The sequence below is a fragment of the Macrobrachium nipponense genome, chromosome 2, assembly GCF_015104395.2.
Source record: "Macrobrachium nipponense isolate FS-2020 chromosome 2, ASM1510439v2, whole genome shotgun sequence".
Classification (NCBI taxonomy): Eukaryota; Metazoa; Arthropoda; class Malacostraca; order Decapoda; family Palaemonidae; genus Macrobrachium; species Macrobrachium nipponense.
In genome coordinates, this window is record NC_087201.1 from 39,700,376 (window position 1) to 39,720,627 (window position 20,252).

The window sequence follows — 20,252 nt, forward strand, 5'->3', positions numbered from 1 at the left end:
TCAGGGGTAAGATTTTTTTGCAAGATTTGTGGGAAGCAGGATAGGATGGGACGATGAGCTAGATAGAGAAAGGCATGAGCATGTGAATGAAATCTTAGAAGAATTTACTTACATTCATACACTGAAATTCAAGAGGGAAGTTATTGGAGAGTCAGAGTATTGCAATGTATTTACTGATACCACCAGTCAACAGTCAAACTTATGGGGCAGTAGCTCACGTAAGGACAGGCTAACATTTTCACATTTAAAATGAGGGTGGCGCCCAGGAAGCAGGCAAAATTGACTATACCTAAACTAGAACTATTAGCTTTGCTGTTAGGGTTTAGGTTAGCTACACATTTGAAAAATCTTTTTAAGTCTCATAGCATCATCGTCTGGACAGACAGCGAAGTAGCCATGGCCTGGGTAGCGACATCTTGACCTGAGGTTTGACACTGAAGGAGTTAAGCAACAACCTTTTGTGGCACAAGGGACCAGCCTTTCTTAAAGAGATAGGCCAAGCTGAACCACCATTGGACCATGCTGTATTGTCGAGCCAAAACCACTTCCGTGTTGCTGCAGCCCTTTGAGAGTTGAAGGATAAAGGGAAACTGCCTTCGCCTGCAGAACAATGAGCTCTCAGGGGGAGTAGTTGATTTTGTGTACTAGTTAGGTTAAGTAAAAATGTTTTGCAGTTGCATGCCACAAAGGAGATCCATTTGTGAACCTTCTTTATGTGGAACAATGACACCTCTTTCCTACAGTGTGTGACCACTTAGAGTATGGGGTCGCAGTGCCCACCCACATCACCAGTTTCATTATTCAGTTAGGGTTAGTTATATGGGATGGCACAGTCTATAATCGTAGTATGTTAAAGAATATCTTAGGATCAAATAATGAACTGTTTCTTTTGCCTTCTAAAGGAAGGTTAGTCCAATTATACCTCAAGCATCTCATGAAATTAACATGCATTGTGGAGGTCAATGAATTAATCACTGTTTTTCAACAGGAACTGTTAGACCCCAGGGCTAAAAGACCTGGCCAAACCTATAGTAGGGAGGGTGCTGAGCATGCATGCTAGCCTTCAGACCTCTTCACAGCCGACAGCCACCTCAAACCCTCCTGAGTGATCAAATGAGTTTGGCACGCCCGTTCACCAATGTTGGTATGACCACACCGGCCCCATATGTATTGAGGGAGGAGTAGGCTACCTCCTCATAATTACCTGTATGGCCAGGTGTGCAGTTTACTTAGATTTCTGCAATAGCCCTGGATTCAGAGACATTTGTACTATCACTCAGGAGATTTACTGCCACACACTGGGCACCTTCACGGGTGTATAGTGACAACGCCAAGACCTTCCATGCTGCAAGCACCTTCTTGAGTGATGGTAACGATGAGGACGTCATCCAACATTTCCTCTAGGAGATGGGGGATCCGTAGGACCTTTCAAACTCCACAATCTCTCTGGAAAGGAGGCTTTTTCGAGAGACTGATCAGGGTAGTGATGCACACCCTGAAAGTCACCCTACAACACAGAGTCTTCCTCGAGAAATAGCTTCGCACACTCATAAAGGAGGCTGAGGCAGTTGTGAACAACTGTCCACTGAAGTATGCCAGAGATGTGAAGGAAGATGAAGTTCTTATGCCTTCCCACCTAATCCAAGGCGATCTTGTATGTCTATGCCACCTTTTGTTCCTATTGAGGAGATGTACCAGACCCTGACACCCAAGCAGTTGCACCATCAGTACTTCAGCCTCATTGAAATGCTTGAACGCTTCAAGCGTTACTGACAACAGGGTTACCTAAGGTCACTTCAAGATCGACATAACTTCAGGGAGAGTTCTGCAATTGCGTTCTGCACCTGCGTGGGAGACATTGCACTAGTGAAGGTGGAGCAGAGAAAGCATGGTCAGTGGCCCCTGGGCTATATACCCTGAAGATCGAGGAATCATACACGCTATCAAAGTCCTCTTCGAAGGTGAAGAGCATCTGAGAGCAGTAGAGAATTTAGTGTCGCTAGAAGTGAACGCCGATGATGACAAAGATACAAATGGAGAATGGAACATGGACGAGAGCGACACAGAAGAGAATGAGCAGAACAAGTTGGAAGATAGTGTTGAAAGTGTGACTCAAAATACTGAGAGTTTGAGATGAACGAGACAGAGCCAGAAAGTGTTCGAGATAGTGTGAGTGAAGCAGTGGACATTACAAGACCAAAAAGAAATGCTGTAATTGAAGAGAGACTGAAAATCTAGGTGTGGGTCAAAGTCAAAGTAGTTTAGTGTGTTGTGTTATCTCAGAGGCTAACTTTTAAAAGAATGGGAGCTAAAAAGAGATCTGAAGGTTTTAGGGCTAGTCTGTAAGTCCTTTGTCTTGTGCGTTCAACAAGGACGGAGCCTAATCGTGACATTAGAACTATGAATGTGTAAGCTGAGATGATTTTGTGATTTCTTGATGTCATTGTAACTCATGATCTGCTCGGGATAAGTTGATTATCCCTCACATCTCCAAACGGAAAAAGTTCTGTAGTTTGATTGATATGACACATGCAATGCATGTGTCTACACGAGCATTTGGTGAGCTCATGTTTTATTTTGCACAAAGTCTTTTGCTATTGATATGACTGGATTGCCTCGCCTGTTGATGAACCTTATTTTCCTAGCAAAATAATATTTAGTCATTCTGGTGAGCACTGTCATTTTCTGCCTTGTCGCAATCCTGTGCCTTATGTGATGTTCACAATACAGAGCCCTTTTATTTATTATAATTCCCGAAGAGGACTTTGCATTCTGAGTTATAACAAGTTGGCCACATGATTTATGCTACTGTCTGTTTGATTAATAATATTGCCTTATTGCATAATGAGAGCATTACCTATTGATTGATGTAGTTGTTTTGCTACTTGAATTTGAGAACTGTTTATTTCCATTTAGTGATGTTTTATCCTACTGCATAATTTGATCATTGAATTTTTTCAATTGCTGATATTTACCCATTTGAGTGATTTTATATATTGCTTGTTTTTGCAGGTGAGTTGCCTTATTTCCTATATCACGCAGGTGGGTATCTCTGTTCTGTTTTTGCTGATTGAGTGATCACTCTAATAGAATGTATGTTGTTGCCGTGAGCTAGACTCGAGACATAGCACTGCGATTGAGTCTAAGCCACTACCAGGAAGACCCACTCTTCCTGCTCAGCCTGTCAAGACGCTTCCTTTCGTCGGTTCCTCAATCTCCTGGAAGGCGCGGAGGTGTTGTGATAGAATGCTAAATGTGCACTTTTTCTCCTCACCTGTCAAGACCTTCCTTTCGTCTCGGGTTCCCTCACCTCCTGAGGCGCTGGAGGATGTTGTGAATAAATGTATGCACCTTTTTCTCTCAACTTGATTCCATTGCATTCTGAGCACGAAATAAGGAGGAAGAAAGCATGTAGAAGGAGAGGTGGTTCCTCCTCTAATTAAAGTATTTTGTACGTGTCTTTGAGTTGGCAATTAGACAGTGTTGGGATTTCTTCTGCATTTCAAATTGTAATGTTATTTGTCACAATAATGATAAATCAAATAAAACCTACACTGAGAAATGCCTACCTGGTTTCCTGGATAGCGTTACTATGACGAGCCAACATCACTTCCCTTCCAGAGCGTATTAGAGGTAAGACGTGTTTTAATTGGGGTCTCGTGTCGCCAGCAGATCATTACACACCGGGTATTGTAAGTTAATATGTTAGGATTCAGAATTGGTTATGTTGCACTTGGCTGAAACCATAAGTCTACTGTTGTGTATTTCCTTCGTGTTCCCTGACTCATGTTGTTGTTTTTTCATTAAATGTGAATTGTGTAATTGCTAATTAGGCCAGTGCTCCCTTCAGGACCACGTGGTCAGCTATCTTGTAAGTGAGACATATTATTTGACTACATTGTAAGGGTAGACATGAGATCATTTATTTTTGTAATAAAATTGTAAAAATCTTGCTGCCATATTCATTAGTCCCTTGAGTTGGGAATTGGAGTCTGTGCCATCCGGCAAACCAGTAATCCCTGTGGCGAGGGTATAATCAGCAGCACTAAGAATGGATATTTATCAATTCATGCCCTTAAGTATTTCTCAGAGGTACTAGGCTTAAATAAATAGAAAATTAAAAAAATCCTCATTTCACTGACAGCCAGATAAACTCGAGAATGAAGGCACAGATGGTAATTAGCTACAAGGTAATTTCCAACAGCCTAATGATCATAATTTCAGCAAACCAATCCATCGAATAGACAACTGGTTCAAAATTTTTTAATAGACCATTTCATAAAAGGTAAGTCTTCTAGAGCTGGTAAAACAATTTAGAAAAACAATTTAGACTTCTTCAAAAAGAAGAAAGGACTTAGGATATAAACGTACCATCAATTATACAATGAAATAATTAATGTAGTACAAATTTATTTTCATTCACAGGTAAAGAAGTTTTTATAAATTCTCTTCTAACTCGCTTCCTTAATTCTTCCGTTAATTCTGGAGGAACTGAAATCCAACTTCAAGCCTCCACCATAGAGGAGGTTGCATTGATCATTATTAATTTTGTCATGAAAAAACGTCAGTTTATACTGGCCTTCCTAGCGGCTCTTTCTAATGATGCAGAAATAGATAATGGACACAGATGAAAATCTAATGTTTACAGACTCTTAGTAAGCTTTACAAAGTTGCCAGTCAACTTACCTCCGAACCATAATGCATATCCGAAGAGAAATCATATGGCACTGAGTAGTTGTTGTCGACTTCTTTATTGAAGTTTCCCTCTTTGCCGGCTTGCACATTTGCCAAAATGATGGTCACATAGTCGTCCCTGTCAGAGCGTGACTGCTCATGGAAGAATCCAATGCCATGGCCCACCTCGTGAACAACGGTTCCCAACTGAAAAGTCAATTGTTGTAACGAAAGTGAGACTAGTAATGCTCACTTTTAAGAACCTCCTGAAATGAGGTAAAATTAGGCAAAGGTAAGCCTAATATTTTCCTTTAAGTGCAGGCAACAGGTCAAATTCATTGTTAAATATGTGGCTTTACTGAAAACGAGTTGGTCATACCTAAGTAAGTATATTTCAACATGCTTATTTAACAAAGTATCATTGTCTCCCAGGTAAATAAAATCAGGGCTCTGCATTGCATTATTCTTGACAAAGTAATTTGTTCCACTGGATGTCAAAGACTCACGCTAGTGCATCCATCTCCAATGGATACATTTTGTGGTGTTGATATCATTCCGACGTATGACCAGCACCCAGAGCCTTTGAAAAAGTTCAAGTACTGGGCTGGAGGAGTACCTGTAATTAATTGGAAGTCGATACAGGTATGCTCCTCCCAGTGAGCCAGCCCTGCCTCTATTTGCGTTGTATTCACAACCGCTGGAATAACACAAAGGGGAAATCCGAAATCATCTTTAAAATTTATGAAAATGAGAAGTTAACAAAATTTGATATTTCATTCAGTCACTGCTTAGAAAAACACTTTTTTCTCAAAACCTCTGACAGAACTATTCAGCATGCACATTATCATCACTTAAACTCGTTCAACTAATGATGCTAAAGTTCTCAGTGAACTTTAGTCATCGGCGGCAATGAACTCTTTTCCATAGATATGTGAAATCCTCTTTTCCTCATGGCCTATTGAGGCTGAATATGTAATGTGCTGATTCTATTTAATACCAAATTTTCTTGTTAAAGCTTTGTTCTGAAAAACCAGGATCTTGACATTCGCCCTTGAATTTTATCAATGCGCAAGACTATAATATATGCCAGAAATCAGTTCCGACATTTCCTTTGAGAGACAAATCTTTATGCTTCTTGGAACAGAAATGAAATTTGACATTACAACTCCTTTGTACTCACAGCTAAAACTAAATCAAGGTTTTCCCCGAACTTCAAGTCGAGGGAAGAAGTATTAGAGATAAAGAACAAAAGAGTAAGATCTGAAAACTATGAGAGTTGAAGCCAAGATGAATCTATGATGTTTTAGGTAGTGACTCTTGACGACAGAAGTCAGGTAGTTAAATGGGTGAAAAATGGATATGCATTTAATCGGACTATGATAGAGGTCGCAGTATGATGGGAATAATGCAACTGGATGGGTTTGCTGATCATAGTTTAAGATAATTCTTTTGTAAAAGATGAAATGTGAAACAGGTACTGTAAATATTAGTCACATAACATTGCTAAATATCCCTGTGCGTGTGTATATTAGGATTTGAAACAATGTTAGGCAGATGGAAGATGTAATAGGAAGGTGATCTGAGGGTTAGATAAGGTAAAGTATGTATGGCTCAAGAACATATCATAAATAAATGTCAGAAGCATGAGTATAAAGAAAAAAAAGTTGTACATTTATGAACACAGGAATCCCCTTAAAGAAATGCAGGACTGCTATGTGGGAGGTACTGACAGTCTCAGATAAGGATGTGCTTTGTTTCCAGGAAGGTCAGATATTCTTATGGATAAAATAATCAAAAAGAATAAAACAAGACAGATGTAAGAGTAAATTTTTTGTGATATTGCTATTCATGAATAAATTGTGTGGTGAATTTTACAGATGGTACAGTTAAGTGTTGGCAATGGAGAGACAATGTAGAGAATGGTGAAAGAACCTATAGTGCCTGTCAGTGTAGAAAGTTGAACAAAGAAAATGTCAGTAGAAGGGTGGTTACAAGATTGCTCAGTGAAGCAGGCAAGGGGAAGTTGGGTAGTACTTTGCTCATTTAGGTATTTCTTGAGAATAAATGCAACAGCTGGTGCTTAGGTGAAAATATTATACATAGTTTAGCAAAGATGAAAAAATGGAGCTTAATGATTTGAGGTGGTTCGACCATGAAGAGATAATGTAGGGCATCAGGTTTGTGGAAAGGATGTATAATGCAGAAGTCTTGGGACAGAGGAGAGTGTGACTAAAATGTGCTGGCTAGATGAATTGGAGGCGGTAGTGTAATGTGGCTGTGGTGAATGTGGTTTTTACTCACAGTCTCCAAACTGGTAAGGGACAACTGGAGTTCCGTTTGGCCCATTTGGCCATCTCATGGAAGTGTATGATATGGCCTTCCTCTCCAATAATTGCCTTTTCTGCTCAGGAGACAGCAAGATGTCAGCTTCAAACAGCTCTTCGCCGTTGACATGAGAGGGGTTGACATTCTCAAATCCACCGAGCTGTTGGGATGGGTTAATAAAGTACACAGGAGTTGCTATAAACCCATTGTGTTACAAAAGAAAGAATTTCCATAGCTGAGAAACAGTCAACGTACAGTATGTCCGACAAACAAAAATGTATGTTATTATTATTATTCAAATGGAATGGGATGTATGGAAATCAAATAAATGTTTGTTTTCTTCAAAAGAATTATTTGAATATTTTTTATAACAAAAAAACCAATGGCAACAACCTTATTGCTGAAACTTTATCTGACAGAAATTTACTCATGATGAGGCCTTTATTTTGCATAATGTTGGTTCTTTTTACGTATACAAATCAGTCTTTGACTAATGAAGATTGAATGCCATTGCATGCTCCAGCATTCAGAGTGACAGAAAGGAAGAGAAAGAAAAAAAATCTGTTCAGTGCACTTACGTCTTCTTTCTTCAGGATGGTAACAACTTCCTCGGCTCCTGGAAGGGTGAACACAGGAGGATTTCCTGGGGCTGCGGATTGAAAGGAGTTAAAATGCAATCTTAGAGGAGAGGGAAAACATGGTTGGAGAAGGTTCAGAGAACAATTAGTGGAGTTAAAGTGAATAGGCGATTAATTTTAGCACAGGTCTTTAGTTTAATAAATGGAACACATTAATGGGTAACTTGAAAGTCCTGCTGAGATTTCCTGAGGGCCACACTGGCAAAAACTTTTAATGTGAAGGGGGTTGAAGCATTAGCATACCCTTTTAATGCTAATGTCGTGAAGAGCAACCTGTGAGGCTGAGCGTTCATCAGGTTTCCCACAATCCAGATGAAAGGAGGTTGGTAGGCATTGACTGCTGATTCTCCCTACTCTTCTGATTTACATTTTTATTGTAGGTTTTCAATGTACTGTTTCATTTGTTTGATGCGATTGACCCAAGCTTTTTCTTCACTAGTTTTTTCTCTTTGTACATCTAAACATGCAGTTCCTTGTTTACTTTTTCACGTTCGATAATGTCATAAATAAACGACAGAGGGGAACTTAAGGGAAAACAATTCCACGATACTCACCGGCAACGCTGTCATAAAAGGAGGATTATTCTGTGGAGGATAAAAATAACTTAAGTTGTTTGATGCTATTGCATTGTAACTTCCATGTTGTTTGAAAATACATAATGATTAATTTCTTATATACAAATAAATGCTTATTAGTTTTCTTATTATTCATATAAATAATGATTCATCCTTTTATTTTAAAATCTCATACTTTATAATCACCCTAAACTGTAATTGCTCTGGAGTTCTACAATAGCTAACAGGAAACAGAGTCAAATGGAACTGGAATAAATTCACAAAAAATGATACTGTTACTTTTCTAGACTCAAAAAAGACAATAGATACATAAACAAATCTTATATATGTAATGTTACAGGAGCTGTGAGTGACAGATAACATATCTAGTAATGACGTTGCTTACCAGAATGATGGGTTTCCTGGGCGTTGTCTCCTGAAAAAAATAAAGATTGAAGTGTTTGATTTGTTTTTTTTACATTTGATTTATGGAAGACTTTTATTTTGCAGCTTAAGATTTCTAGCTTTGAAATAAACATCCAAGGGAAATATTCTGAATACTTGCCAAGTCTATTGTGCACATTCAACACTTCTTTCAGAGTTGAAATCGAAATGTAATTGTTTTGACTTTGAATGCTGACAAAAAGCAAAGACAATAGTGTAACAAGGAGTCAGCAGCTTACACCTAACGTAATTTCAACACCCTTTCATTAAACAATATGATATAGTCCTAGTCGTTTTCATACTGAAGTGGAACTAACATACAGTAGATTCCATGTGTTGAATGTTAACAGTTTTAGTTTAAGACTACTTCTTTAGCCATAACTTTCTAAGTCAGTGTTTAGAAAAGATCAGAGAATGTGTCTACCTTCTACCTACTGTAAGAATGATTTAATTATCAGTTCACCTCTTGGTACTATAGCCTACACTTCAGATCTAATGATAATGAACCCATTACTGAAAATATAATGATTTCGTAAGATTTATGGCCTAGGTAACCTATGGTTTCCAATAATCATTTTATCATGGAGGTTTATTCACAAAAGGCAGCGTCACTATGACTGTGATAAGTTCGCATTTGATAAACTGAGGAGCTACTGATTTTTACAAAATGTGTTCCTATCTTGTGAAAGCTTCTAAGTCTAGCTGATAATTTAAATGGTGTATTTTGACGAATCTTAAGACAGGCTCAAAGAAAAAGGCTATAGAATGTCGAAAACACTTCAGACTGAGGTCAGACATGACCATTACACAGCAGTCATCATGTTCAGAGAGAACTAAAATTTCAAGAAAGTCGACTGATTGGACTACCCTTACTGCGATTTGTGCTCTCAAAATATAACATTGTGGTTATATTTTGCCTAATCAGCAGGCAAACATATTCAAAATATATATTATCTATGGCAGTAAAATGAAAAGTAATAAACAGAAGCAACCAACTTTGAGCAAGAGAACAAGAACATGGATATATCATCAGCTTCAATGATAGGCTAGTTTTAGGTTACAGTACTGAAGAAATGTTTCACTGCCTCCACCTAGTTACAAGCAAACACGCACACACACACATATACACACTCATACAAATGCACACGTCTAGTCGTTTAATTCACTTGATATAGGTTATCTGAAATGAAAGATTCAAATAGACTTTTCTGAAAAAATTTTATTGTCTGTATGAACGTATGTGTGTCTGGTGCATACATTTCACTAATTCTTCTTCAGAACCACTAGATCAGTTTTAATACAAAAATTTTGAAATCATCCTTGTGTCCCCTTTTCATTGGGGTTAACAAATAGTGAAATCTTCCCTTGGGATCACTGGACTAGACACGATTAAACGTGTAGCCTATATGTGTACATGGTTTCAAGTTTGTGCAAACACTTTTCCCTTTGCAAGTGAAGAAAATTGGCTTAGGTGAGTAGTTTTGTAAATCCAATTGTAATTTTGACATATGCTAATTTAGTTTTACCTGAACCAATAAATTTTATTTAGACCTATCTTTTCTAGTTACAATTAGAGCATCATTTATGTAATACTACGCTCTCTCCAATACTATGCATGCTTGTATACTTCTTACATAATGGGTCAACAATATCTATAAATTGAGAGGTTTTCTTCATACTAGTACAAATTTTAAAGCAAGTGGACCCCGACCCTTATATCCTACAATTCAGGGAAAGCAGTTTTTTTGGGGGTTGGGGGGACACAAAACAAGTGAAATAGTACAATACTTTAATTCCATTGATAGTTCTCATTCAGATTAAGTTTATGGAATGTTTTCAAACTAATGTCTTGCACAAGGTACTTTTGATTAGGTTAGTGTGGTTGGTTAGGTCATTTAACAACGTTCAAAGCACACATTAAACCCAAGGAAATGGCTATTTGCAAGTCCAAAATGCAATAATGGTTTAAAGTAAAATTTTACTCTAGATAAACTGTAAAAATCATCTTTAACTATTTGGTTAAAAGTAGAAAAGGTAAATTTGTTTTCCTGACGAATCCTTGTTTATTTTGTTTTCAGGAATCAGCACATGATAGCCTAGTATACATCTATGGGATTTCAAGTAGTCTGGTCTTATATCTATACAATGGACAATAGTGTAGGACTTGGGTATGTTTGTCAGACAGTTTTTGTGTGTCCCATGAAGTTTTTCCATTACAAAGTTTTCAGTAAAAATAAATTATTTGTATTTGTAGTCTAAGGAAACACCCAGTAACAATGACTATGCAACTTGCCTTAAATACTGTTTCAACTCATCTTTATGTTTCAAAAATCACCAATAGTTTTTTTTGAAAGTAAATTGTATTTCTCCTAACTATACAAACCCTCGGATCTTTACATTAGGAATTATCTTCAGTGAAGCTGGAAACAGCCACTAGACTTATAGCAAGGTAAGTTCGGTAGCTGAACTACCATCTGGGTGGGAAGGTTCCTCCCACCCAGATATATGCATATCACTTTGGTTTCAGCTGGTGCTGAGTTCGGACCCATATTGCATCACTATCTGCCCGACTATCGCTAGCTTTACCTGTATATCTGCCAGTGTATTACAGTGAGATTGTTCCGTGTGTTTTCCAGTGCCTTGTGTGTGCTTGCTGTTTTTGTGAATTGCAACATGCAAACCCATGAGTTTATTGAGCCGGCTTCTAAAGCTTCCCTCCCCAAGCGCATGTTCAGGGGTGGGTAGGAAGAAGTGTAATAACTGGAACCTGTCTGTGGATATCGATCCTCATGCTCTCGGCACATCATGCAAGGGGCAGGATTACAACCCAGAGTTAACTTGTGATGAGATGTATTTCATGGTCCTCTGTGCAATGGGTGAAGTTTGAAGGTGGAAACATTACCAGAGAAAGGGTACCAGGACACCATTGGAAGGCCACATGCCCCAATGGCTCCTCGATGCCGTACATGTCATCCTCGTCTCCATTACCCAGACAAACTTTCACTTCTTGCTCCTTCTTCCACGGAGGAGGCCTCCTCTTCGTCCTCCTTGCCTGATTCTTCGAGCAATGAGGACAAAGGAGAGGCAGAGATTCGTGATATCCTCAGTGCAGAGGTCTCAGTTCACTCTGAGGGAGCTGTCTTCCCCCCGGGGCGAAACCTAGCCTCCCCACTGATGTAATGGCTTCTCTTCAAGGTCTGACCAAGGAGCCATTCTTGGACCTCTTGGTGGTGTGGCGTTCTCTTACTTGAGCAGAATCCTGTTTTTACAGGTCTTGCTGATGCACCTGGCTTCCCCCATCACGACTTGCATAGTGGCGACACCCACTACCACCTCAGTGACCACTACAGCATTTGTGAAGTCTTCTGCATCTGGTGTACTGTCATCATCCAGCTACTCCAATACCCCTTGGTGTGACAGGCACCACAGTGACCCTCCCAACACCTCGGACTGTGTGTCTCCCCCTTCGGGATTTGTGTGCATAATAGCAAACTAGTATAGTTTTCTGATATTGGAAAATGTTTTAGGATGTGCGTATCATGTGTGCGACTCTGGGAACGGCTGAGATGCCATCTGCCGCCAATATGGTCCATTTTCCTTCTAGTGCCACTTTTTTTTTTTTTTTTTTTTTTTGCAAAAACCAACGTTTTTAGGTAAACATCACATATTGAGCAGTATTCATTCTAATAGTGTTTTGTAGTGTTGGAATATGTCGGAGGATGATGTATCTATTAAAATGAATGCCTTTGTTCATAGCTAACACGCCGTATATGGCCATATGGTCCAGTGCCCTTCGAGTGCCAATTACTGTGTTTTTTTTTTGCGAATAGCAAAGTTATTAAGTAGCCAATTCATGTAAGACAGTGTGCATAATAGCTAATTAGTATAGTTTTTTGATATTGGAAAATGTTGTAGGATGTTGTGCATATCACATGCGTGACCTTGGAAGTGGCTGAGATGCTATATCTCGCCATATGGTCCATTTCCCTTCGAGTGCCACTTTCTGTTTTTTTTGAAAAAAGCAAAGTTATTAGGTAAACGCTGCATATTGAACAGTGCTCATGCTAGTATAGTTTTGTTTTATTATTGGAATATGTTGGAGGATTGTGTGTTTTATTGCATGCATGCCCGGGGCATTGGCTGAGATGCCCTTGTTGCCATATGGCCCGATTCCGTTCGAGTGCCTCATTTTGTGTTTTATTGCAAAAAAAATTTATAACTAAATTGATGTAGAATAGTGTTTATCATATAACTAATTAGTACAGTTTTGTTTTATTATTGGAATATATTGGAGGATGGTGTGTTTATCATGTGCTTGACCAGGGCATTGGCTGAGATGCCCTTGTTGCCATGTGGGCTGATTCCGTTCCAGTGCTAAATTTTGTTTTTGTTTTGCAAAAAAACATTTATAATAACTAAATTGATGTAGGACAGTGTTTATTAATTAGTATAGTTTTGTTTTATTATTGGAATATGTGGGAGGATGGTGTGTTTATCATGTGGTTGCCCGGGACATTGGCTGAGATGCCCTTGTTGCCATATGGGCCGATTCCATTCGAATGCTTTTTTTCAGTTATGGCTTCCATGAGACAGAGACTTCTGGGTGATGATGCAATCAATGCACTCCTCACTAAATTAGAGAGTGACTACGAGGATCAACTGGAGTTACAGTCTGAAGGAGAGGAAGAGGAATCGGCCGCCATTTTCGTAGAGGAGGAAGACTGAGACGACCCGAGTGAGCAAGGTGGGGGGGGGAGGCATTGGGGTTTAGTGGGACTGTTCCTGTTGTTGTAACAACAACAAGTTCTATAACCACCGCACCTACACCTGGTCCGTCAACCTCTCGGCCTGAGGACGCGTTCTCTCGGGCGAACTTAGGAGTAAAAAGAGGAGGAGGGGTGACCTCCAGCCCGCCCAAGGAGCTCTATCCAGCGCATAGGCCTGAGATTGTCAAAGCACGTGATGGGACCAAGTGGTGGAGAGATCCCAATGCCTCCCTACCACCTTTTTTCATACTGAGGATTGAACCTGGGGTCCCACCGATGTCAATGTTGAGGTGGAAAGAGTGAGCGACATTTTTTTGCTCTTTCTGTCCGATGTTATGCTAGCGGAGATTGTCTTGCGATCCAATGATCAACTTGCTCTTTTGAGGGATAATTACCATCATAAGGACAATGTTGCCCTCAGGGACATGGACCTGAGGGAACTGAAGGCGTTCATTGGGATCCTAATAATGTCTGCTGTAAGATCAGACAATCACACTACAACAAGCGACATGTGGGATCTTCCAGAGGGCAATCCTTTGTACCGTTGTACAATGAGCGAGCGTCATTTTACCCTACTAACGAGAGTGATTCGTTTCCACGATTCAGCCACCAGAGATGAGCGAGTGAGGACAGATCGCCTTGCCCCCATTTGCAAAGTCTTTGATCATGTGGTGGGTAATTGCCAAAAAATTACTCTCCAGGGTCTCATCTCACTGTGGACGACCAGCTCGTTCCATTCAGGGGTGGCTGTCCCTTCCGTATGTATATTCCCGGCAAGCCAGCCAAGGAAGTTCACAGATTTCCATTTCTTTTTTTTCATGTAATTGCTTTTTACTTTATATATAATTGTTTCTTTGATTATCATATATTTTTTTGATTGGAATAAGAATTGAAATATGATATCTTATGTGTTTATTAAATATAAAATATGTTATCTCTCTCTCTCTCTCTCTCTCTCTCTCGCTCTCTCTCTCTCTCTCATCTCCTCTCTCTCTCTCTCTCTATATATATATTATATATATATATATATATATATATATATAGTATACATATAATATATATGTATATATATAATATATATATAGTATTATATATATATATATATATATATACATATATATATATATTGTATATATATTATATAATATATAGATATATATATATATAATTATTAAATATATTATATATATATATATATATTATCATCATCAATACTATTATTATTATTATACATACTAACTTGATTTTATTTTGCTTTTATTTGATATGATTTTAATTTTTCAGATACCAATTCTATTCTCTCCTCCTCCTATAGGTACGGCATCAAGCTTGTGTTGGCGTGTGATGCCGGTACGCATCACATGTGTAATGCGATTACTTACTTGGGGAAGGACACAAAGAGGATGCCGAGAGAACAGACGTTGGGAGAAGTTTCCACCACGGACCTTGTGTGTCCTTTTCGCCGAAGGGGTTGCACAGTGACGACTGATAACTTCTTTACGACCTTACCTCTCGCCTTATCACTCGCTAACGATGGCAAGTATTTGTGTGGCACCATTCGGCAGAAACCTTATATACCCAAGGAACTTTCTGAGAATGTGCTTCCCGTCAAGGACTCAGTGGCCGGGTTCAATTACGAACACAATTTGACTCTTCAGTGTCAGCAAGTCAGCAGGACTAAGAAGGGGATGCTGTTGAGTTCCCTGCATCATGATCCGTCTGAGATCGAGAGTAGGAAGCGGACATTCAGATGTTCTATAATGCAACAAAAGGGGGTGTAGACACATTCGATCAGATGTGTTCTACAACAAATTATGTTCTTAAGACATGACGCTGGCCACTTTGTCTTTTCCACGGGATATTGAATATAATTATGGTCAATTCTTATATTCTCTATACGTCCTTGCCATCGGCAAAGAGTGTGACTAGGCGAAGGTTCCTCAAGGAGCTCGCCATTGAATTTTGTGCTCCTCTTCTAAGTCATCGGTATTAGACGTTGACCAACTGGTCAAGGCCCCTGGGTGTCCTGATGGCGGATACGTTTGGGCTGGCTGAGCTGGAGCAGAGACCTCTTCCTGCCATTGGCCGCATCAAGCTGCCCAAGCGTGTTCGCTGCCAAAGCTGCCCAACTTGACAAGACCACAAGACGAACACAGCATTGTTTGCGATGCAACGGGCCCGTCTGCCTACAGCATCAAACTGTCTTGTGTCCGAAGTGTTTCTTCTACGTAGGTAAGTTACATCATGAAACTTTTTTTCACTAATTGTTTTGCATAAACACTATAATTTTAATCTTTACAAAACATATATCATCTATTTTTTACCTAAAATATTGCAATAATTTTTTTTATTTTTGTCGATATTTCCAAATTTTCTAAATTATTCCCTTTTCGAAAAATTTCATTTTGGTCAGATTTTTTGTATAGCTGCAAAATAATGTTCAAACATCCAGCAAGCCACCATAAAAGTTTCATGCAAATCCACGAATGATAGATGACTAAATAACACCTCGAGATTGACATACCCTTCTTCCATTTCAGGTAGCATATTTGGCCGTCGCACTTGGCGTGGTCGGGGGCCATTTTGCGGACATTCCCGAAAGGTAAGTTGCTATACCGCTATAAATTCTTGTTTACTCTAGAATTTGTGATATTCATGCATAAATATCATATCCTATAATAGTTATAGCCATTTTTATTAGAAATTTTCATGGTAAAACGAGGAGGTCAACAAAAGACCTTTACATTGGAGAAAGTTTTTGGGTTAGATTTTGTTTTTTGATGACTGCAAAATAATGTTCAAACATCCAGTAAGCCACCATAAATATCGTATTTATATCATACTGTTGGGAAAGTCTGGATCGGTTTTTCCCCGATAATCCTTTGCAACGCTCAGAATTTGCAGGCAGAAATGGGAAGCAGGCAGCAGAGTCTGTGGTTCTCATTTTATCTGTAAATATGCCCAAGAAAATTTTTTTTCGTTTATTTTGTCTGCTCAGGCAGTGTTGTGAATATTAAAAGGACTCTTATTTTGATGCTTGAAAATATATAATTTGTACGAATTGACCAATGTACAGTCTTTGAGTAGCTAGCGAAAGTGACTTTGGACTATGTAGAAGTCACTCTACCTCTTTCTCCTAGAGCAGTGATTACCAAACTTTATACCTTCAAGGAACCCCTGAAACAATTTTTCATGTCCTAGGGAACCTTTATATACGGGCACTCTCTCTCTCTCTCTCTCTCATATATATATATATATATATATATATATATATATATATATATATATATGTATATATATATATATACACACATATATAATTTATTTATATATATATATATATATTTATATATCGTGCGCGGACTATTTTTCGAAAAACTATTATTCGAAAGGCAATTGTTCGAAAAGTTTTTTTTTCGCAAACCATATATTCGAAAACAATAATTCGAGTGTATAATTGTTCGAATTTACAATTGATCGAAATAAAAAATATTCGAATAAGCAGTTTTTCGAAATGAATATTATTCGAATTCATGAGTAACGTCGACTTGTTGAAAAAACCCGACGGCAGTTTTCTATATTGGCATCTCTCTCTCCTCTCTCTCTCGTCTCTCTCTCTCTCTCTCTCTCCCAAAGTGTAGTTATTCGAGAACAACTCAATCGCATTGTTTGTGTTTTAATTACCTTAAAACAACTCAATGGCATTTTTGCATTCTATTTTACCTTAAATAAAAAATAAATAAACATAAAAATATACCGTTAAAAAATCCTTAAAACCTTAAAGTTCTCATTGACAACTGCCAACAGTAGTAGTCGCTCAATTAGAGGGTTCGCTCAAAAGAAAATTGTGGACTATCTACACCCAATCATAGGAAGGATATAGTATTCCCAGTCGAGTAGAGCCTATATGAAGACTTTCAAGAATGATGATTTTCTTCTTTTTTGGATCAGGTCAGGAAGAAGAGAGTTTTCAGTCAAAATTCGAATGCTACGTATTAGCATTTGCCATTTATCCCAGAAAAAAAGTCATTGAAACTTTTGAAAATAATCTATTACTTCAGATAATAGATTATTTTGAAGATAAATTGTGCAAGAAAGATATGGTTAGAAAAACTTTAATAAATTTAATTAAATTAATCGTATATTAACATTAATCCTATTCTCCTTTATGGTTAGATAAAGTATGTTATAGATTCGAACAATATTCATTTCGAAAAACTGCTTATTCGAAGATTTTGTATTTCGATCAATTGTAAATTCGAACAATTACACATTCGAACTACTGTTTTCGAACGTTTGGATTTCGAAAAAAGATTTTCGACCAACTGCCTTTCGAATATGGGTTTTCGAAAATTGTCCGCAAATCATATATATATATACATATATATATATATATATATATATATATATATATATATATATATATATATATGTGTGTGTGTGTGTGTGTGTGTGTGTGTGTGTGTATGTGTGTGTGTTTGTATATATATATATATATATATATATATATATATATATATATATATATATATATAGATTACTTTATATAAATCATATAATATCTACCACTGCTATTCGAGCTGTGTAATTTCAGATCAGCGTCATTTCCAATACATATTTATTTCAAGACTTCTTGCGAAACCCCTGGTGATGGCATAAGGAACCCAAGGGTTTCGCGGAACCCTGGTGGGGAATCACTGTCCTAGAGGCACCAACCGAAGACAGACTTGTATAAGTCCTCTCAGCTAAGAGCCGCTTTTGTTGTAAGAGTAGTCCGTGAAGTGTTCGCCTCTAATCCTTTGGTAATTTTGCTATCCGAGGTTTGGCTTAGTTGATTTTCAGTCAAAGTGTAGTCTGATAATTCAGAAGCCAGAATCATGAGAAACTGAGAAATTTTTGAGGCCGATGTCGGGAGACTTTCAAAGGTTTTTTTGGGCAATTGTTTCAGTTTATTTTATTTGTAAGTTGTGAGTTGGCGTGAATCTGCCTTTCAGTTTATATATTTGTTAACATGAATAATTTATTTTTATAATAAAACTGAAAACCCCACCCTGATCTTGCTGGACCTTTGCTTAGATGTTTGTTGATTGCGCCCTTAAGGACAGGCTGTAATAGTCCTACACCATTTTGGGTCAGAACTATCCCAGTCGGAGGGGAAATTTCCGACACATACCCTACCCTATTAAAAGTTTCTGTTCCTCACTTATTTAGCCTTCAGTACCTATTGTTACCGTCTAAAGTAAGATCGGCACACCATAGAAATATACACTTCTCGCTCAATGCCCAGCCAAGTTTTTTTTTTTATTATTATTATTACGAGGAATGACAAATACTTTGTAATAATGATAAACTTTTGTTGTTTTCAAGGGGTAATTCATTCTTGTAGCAGGCCTATGCTGATTTTTTACCTATTCAGCATTGCCCATTCATCATTGTCCACGAATTAGAAGACCGTTACTCGAAGTCAAGAGCCTGATGCCTGACGTTGGCTTTCCTTGGTTCGCAGTCTGAATGTGATAAAAGGCAGAAACGCATTTCAAAACAGTTGAAATGCTACCTTCGACAAAAATAATGAGACCGCATTAGTTATTAGACTCATATAGATAAGTACATTAATAATACATAATTCTTGGTTTTAATGAAACTTTTTTGGTTTTAATGGAACTTTTTTTTTTTTTTTTTTGCAACCTGTTGTGCATCGATCGATATACACAAGGATCCCATAAAATACAGTCCGGCTTTGTTAATATTAGCCCAACTCCTCTTTTCTGTTCTCCCTCCGGAATTTTAAGGAGTTACTGTAGCATTATCCACCCGCCAAGCGCACTATAGCTCAACTATAGACTACTTAAAAAGAGGACTGCCGGCCGACTCCGCTTCTCGGGTCCTCAAGGTCGGGTCCCAAACGGGAAAAGTACGCTTTAACAAACGCTCTTACATTAACTTTTTGTTGTTGTTGTTGTTTAATTAAATTTTTTTATATAACATTTGATTTACAAAATAAAGGAAAGTCTTGTCACTGTTTTCTAATAAACATCATGTAAAAACTATTTTGTTATCAAAGCTCAGGGTAAAAAAAAATCTTGATTTTTTTCTTTTGCTCTAATTTTAATACTTGAAATTAGTAGTTATTAAATATAGAGGCAATATTGTTTATATAAGAAGGTTGAAAATATGACACCGATTTAGGAAAAAATATCAATTACAAGAAAAGAAAAAACAAATAGTCGTGGATATGGCAGGATTGATAAATTTACGTAGTATTTTGTTCAAAGATATAAGGAGAAATAAATCAGTGCAAAAATGCTATAGAAAAATAAAGCAAAAATCTAAATGTATATTTTCAGTTACCCATTAATCTTAATTTGATAGCTTTTCTCGTCGCCTTAAGCAACCTAGTTCCTTGTCTCGATTGGAATTGTTGAAAACATTTGCCTGGAACAAAATATTTTTGAGAGATTGACAAGCTCTCTTGTTTTTTTACCAAAGAAGAATCAACCATTTCTAAAAGTTTAGCCAATATTGCATGCAAAAAGAAAGAAAGAATATTCCGCCACAGGGGGTACAAAATAAAAAAGATGCTAACACTTCCGCACCTCTGGCACCAAAACGGTGCAAAGTATCACAAAAATAAATAGAAGAGATTCTGCAGAGAAAAATTTATGTTCATTAATTTATGTATCGACACACATCCCTCTAACGTGAGTCCAAAGCGAGATATTTGTAAAGACTTGTTTTTTTCTGCCATTTTTACAAGAAGGCTGCCAAATCCGGGCCGGTAGAAGGGTGCAAAATTAATTCATTATTAAGTACCCTATTATGAAGACAATAAAACTTATTGCAATTTTCCC

At 37.8% G+C, this 20,252-nt stretch overlaps 1 protein-coding gene and 1 long non-coding RNA gene across 2 annotated transcripts in view; both read right to left on the bottom strand.

The window, feature by feature from the left end:
* Positions 1-4,662: 4,662 nt before the first annotated feature.
* LOC135221167 (blastula protease 10-like) lies at positions 4,663-7,930 on the bottom strand. The gene is made up of 5 exons (XM_064258991.1): positions 7,837-7,930; positions 7,578-7,648; positions 6,976-7,159; positions 5,181-5,371; positions 4,663-4,881 (listed from the first exon to the last, which is right to left on the bottom strand). The coding sequence occupies exons 1-5, from the start codon at positions 7,928-7,930 to the stop codon at positions 4,678-4,680; spliced, it is 744 nt and encodes a 247-aa protein (XP_064115061.1). The 3' UTR covers positions 4,663-4,677.
* A 260-nt stretch (positions 7,931-8,190) lies between these two features.
* Positions 8,191-20,252, bottom strand: part of LOC135220541 (uncharacterized) — a 78,392-nt gene continuing 66,330 nt past the window's right edge. Inside the window, exons 2-3 of the long non-coding RNA XR_010315726.1 lie at positions 8,598-8,627; positions 8,191-8,221 (exon numbers count right to left, since the gene is read on the bottom strand). This is a non-coding gene — a long non-coding RNA (uncharacterized LOC135220541). The remainder of the gene's footprint in view (positions 8,222-8,597; positions 8,628-20,252) is intronic.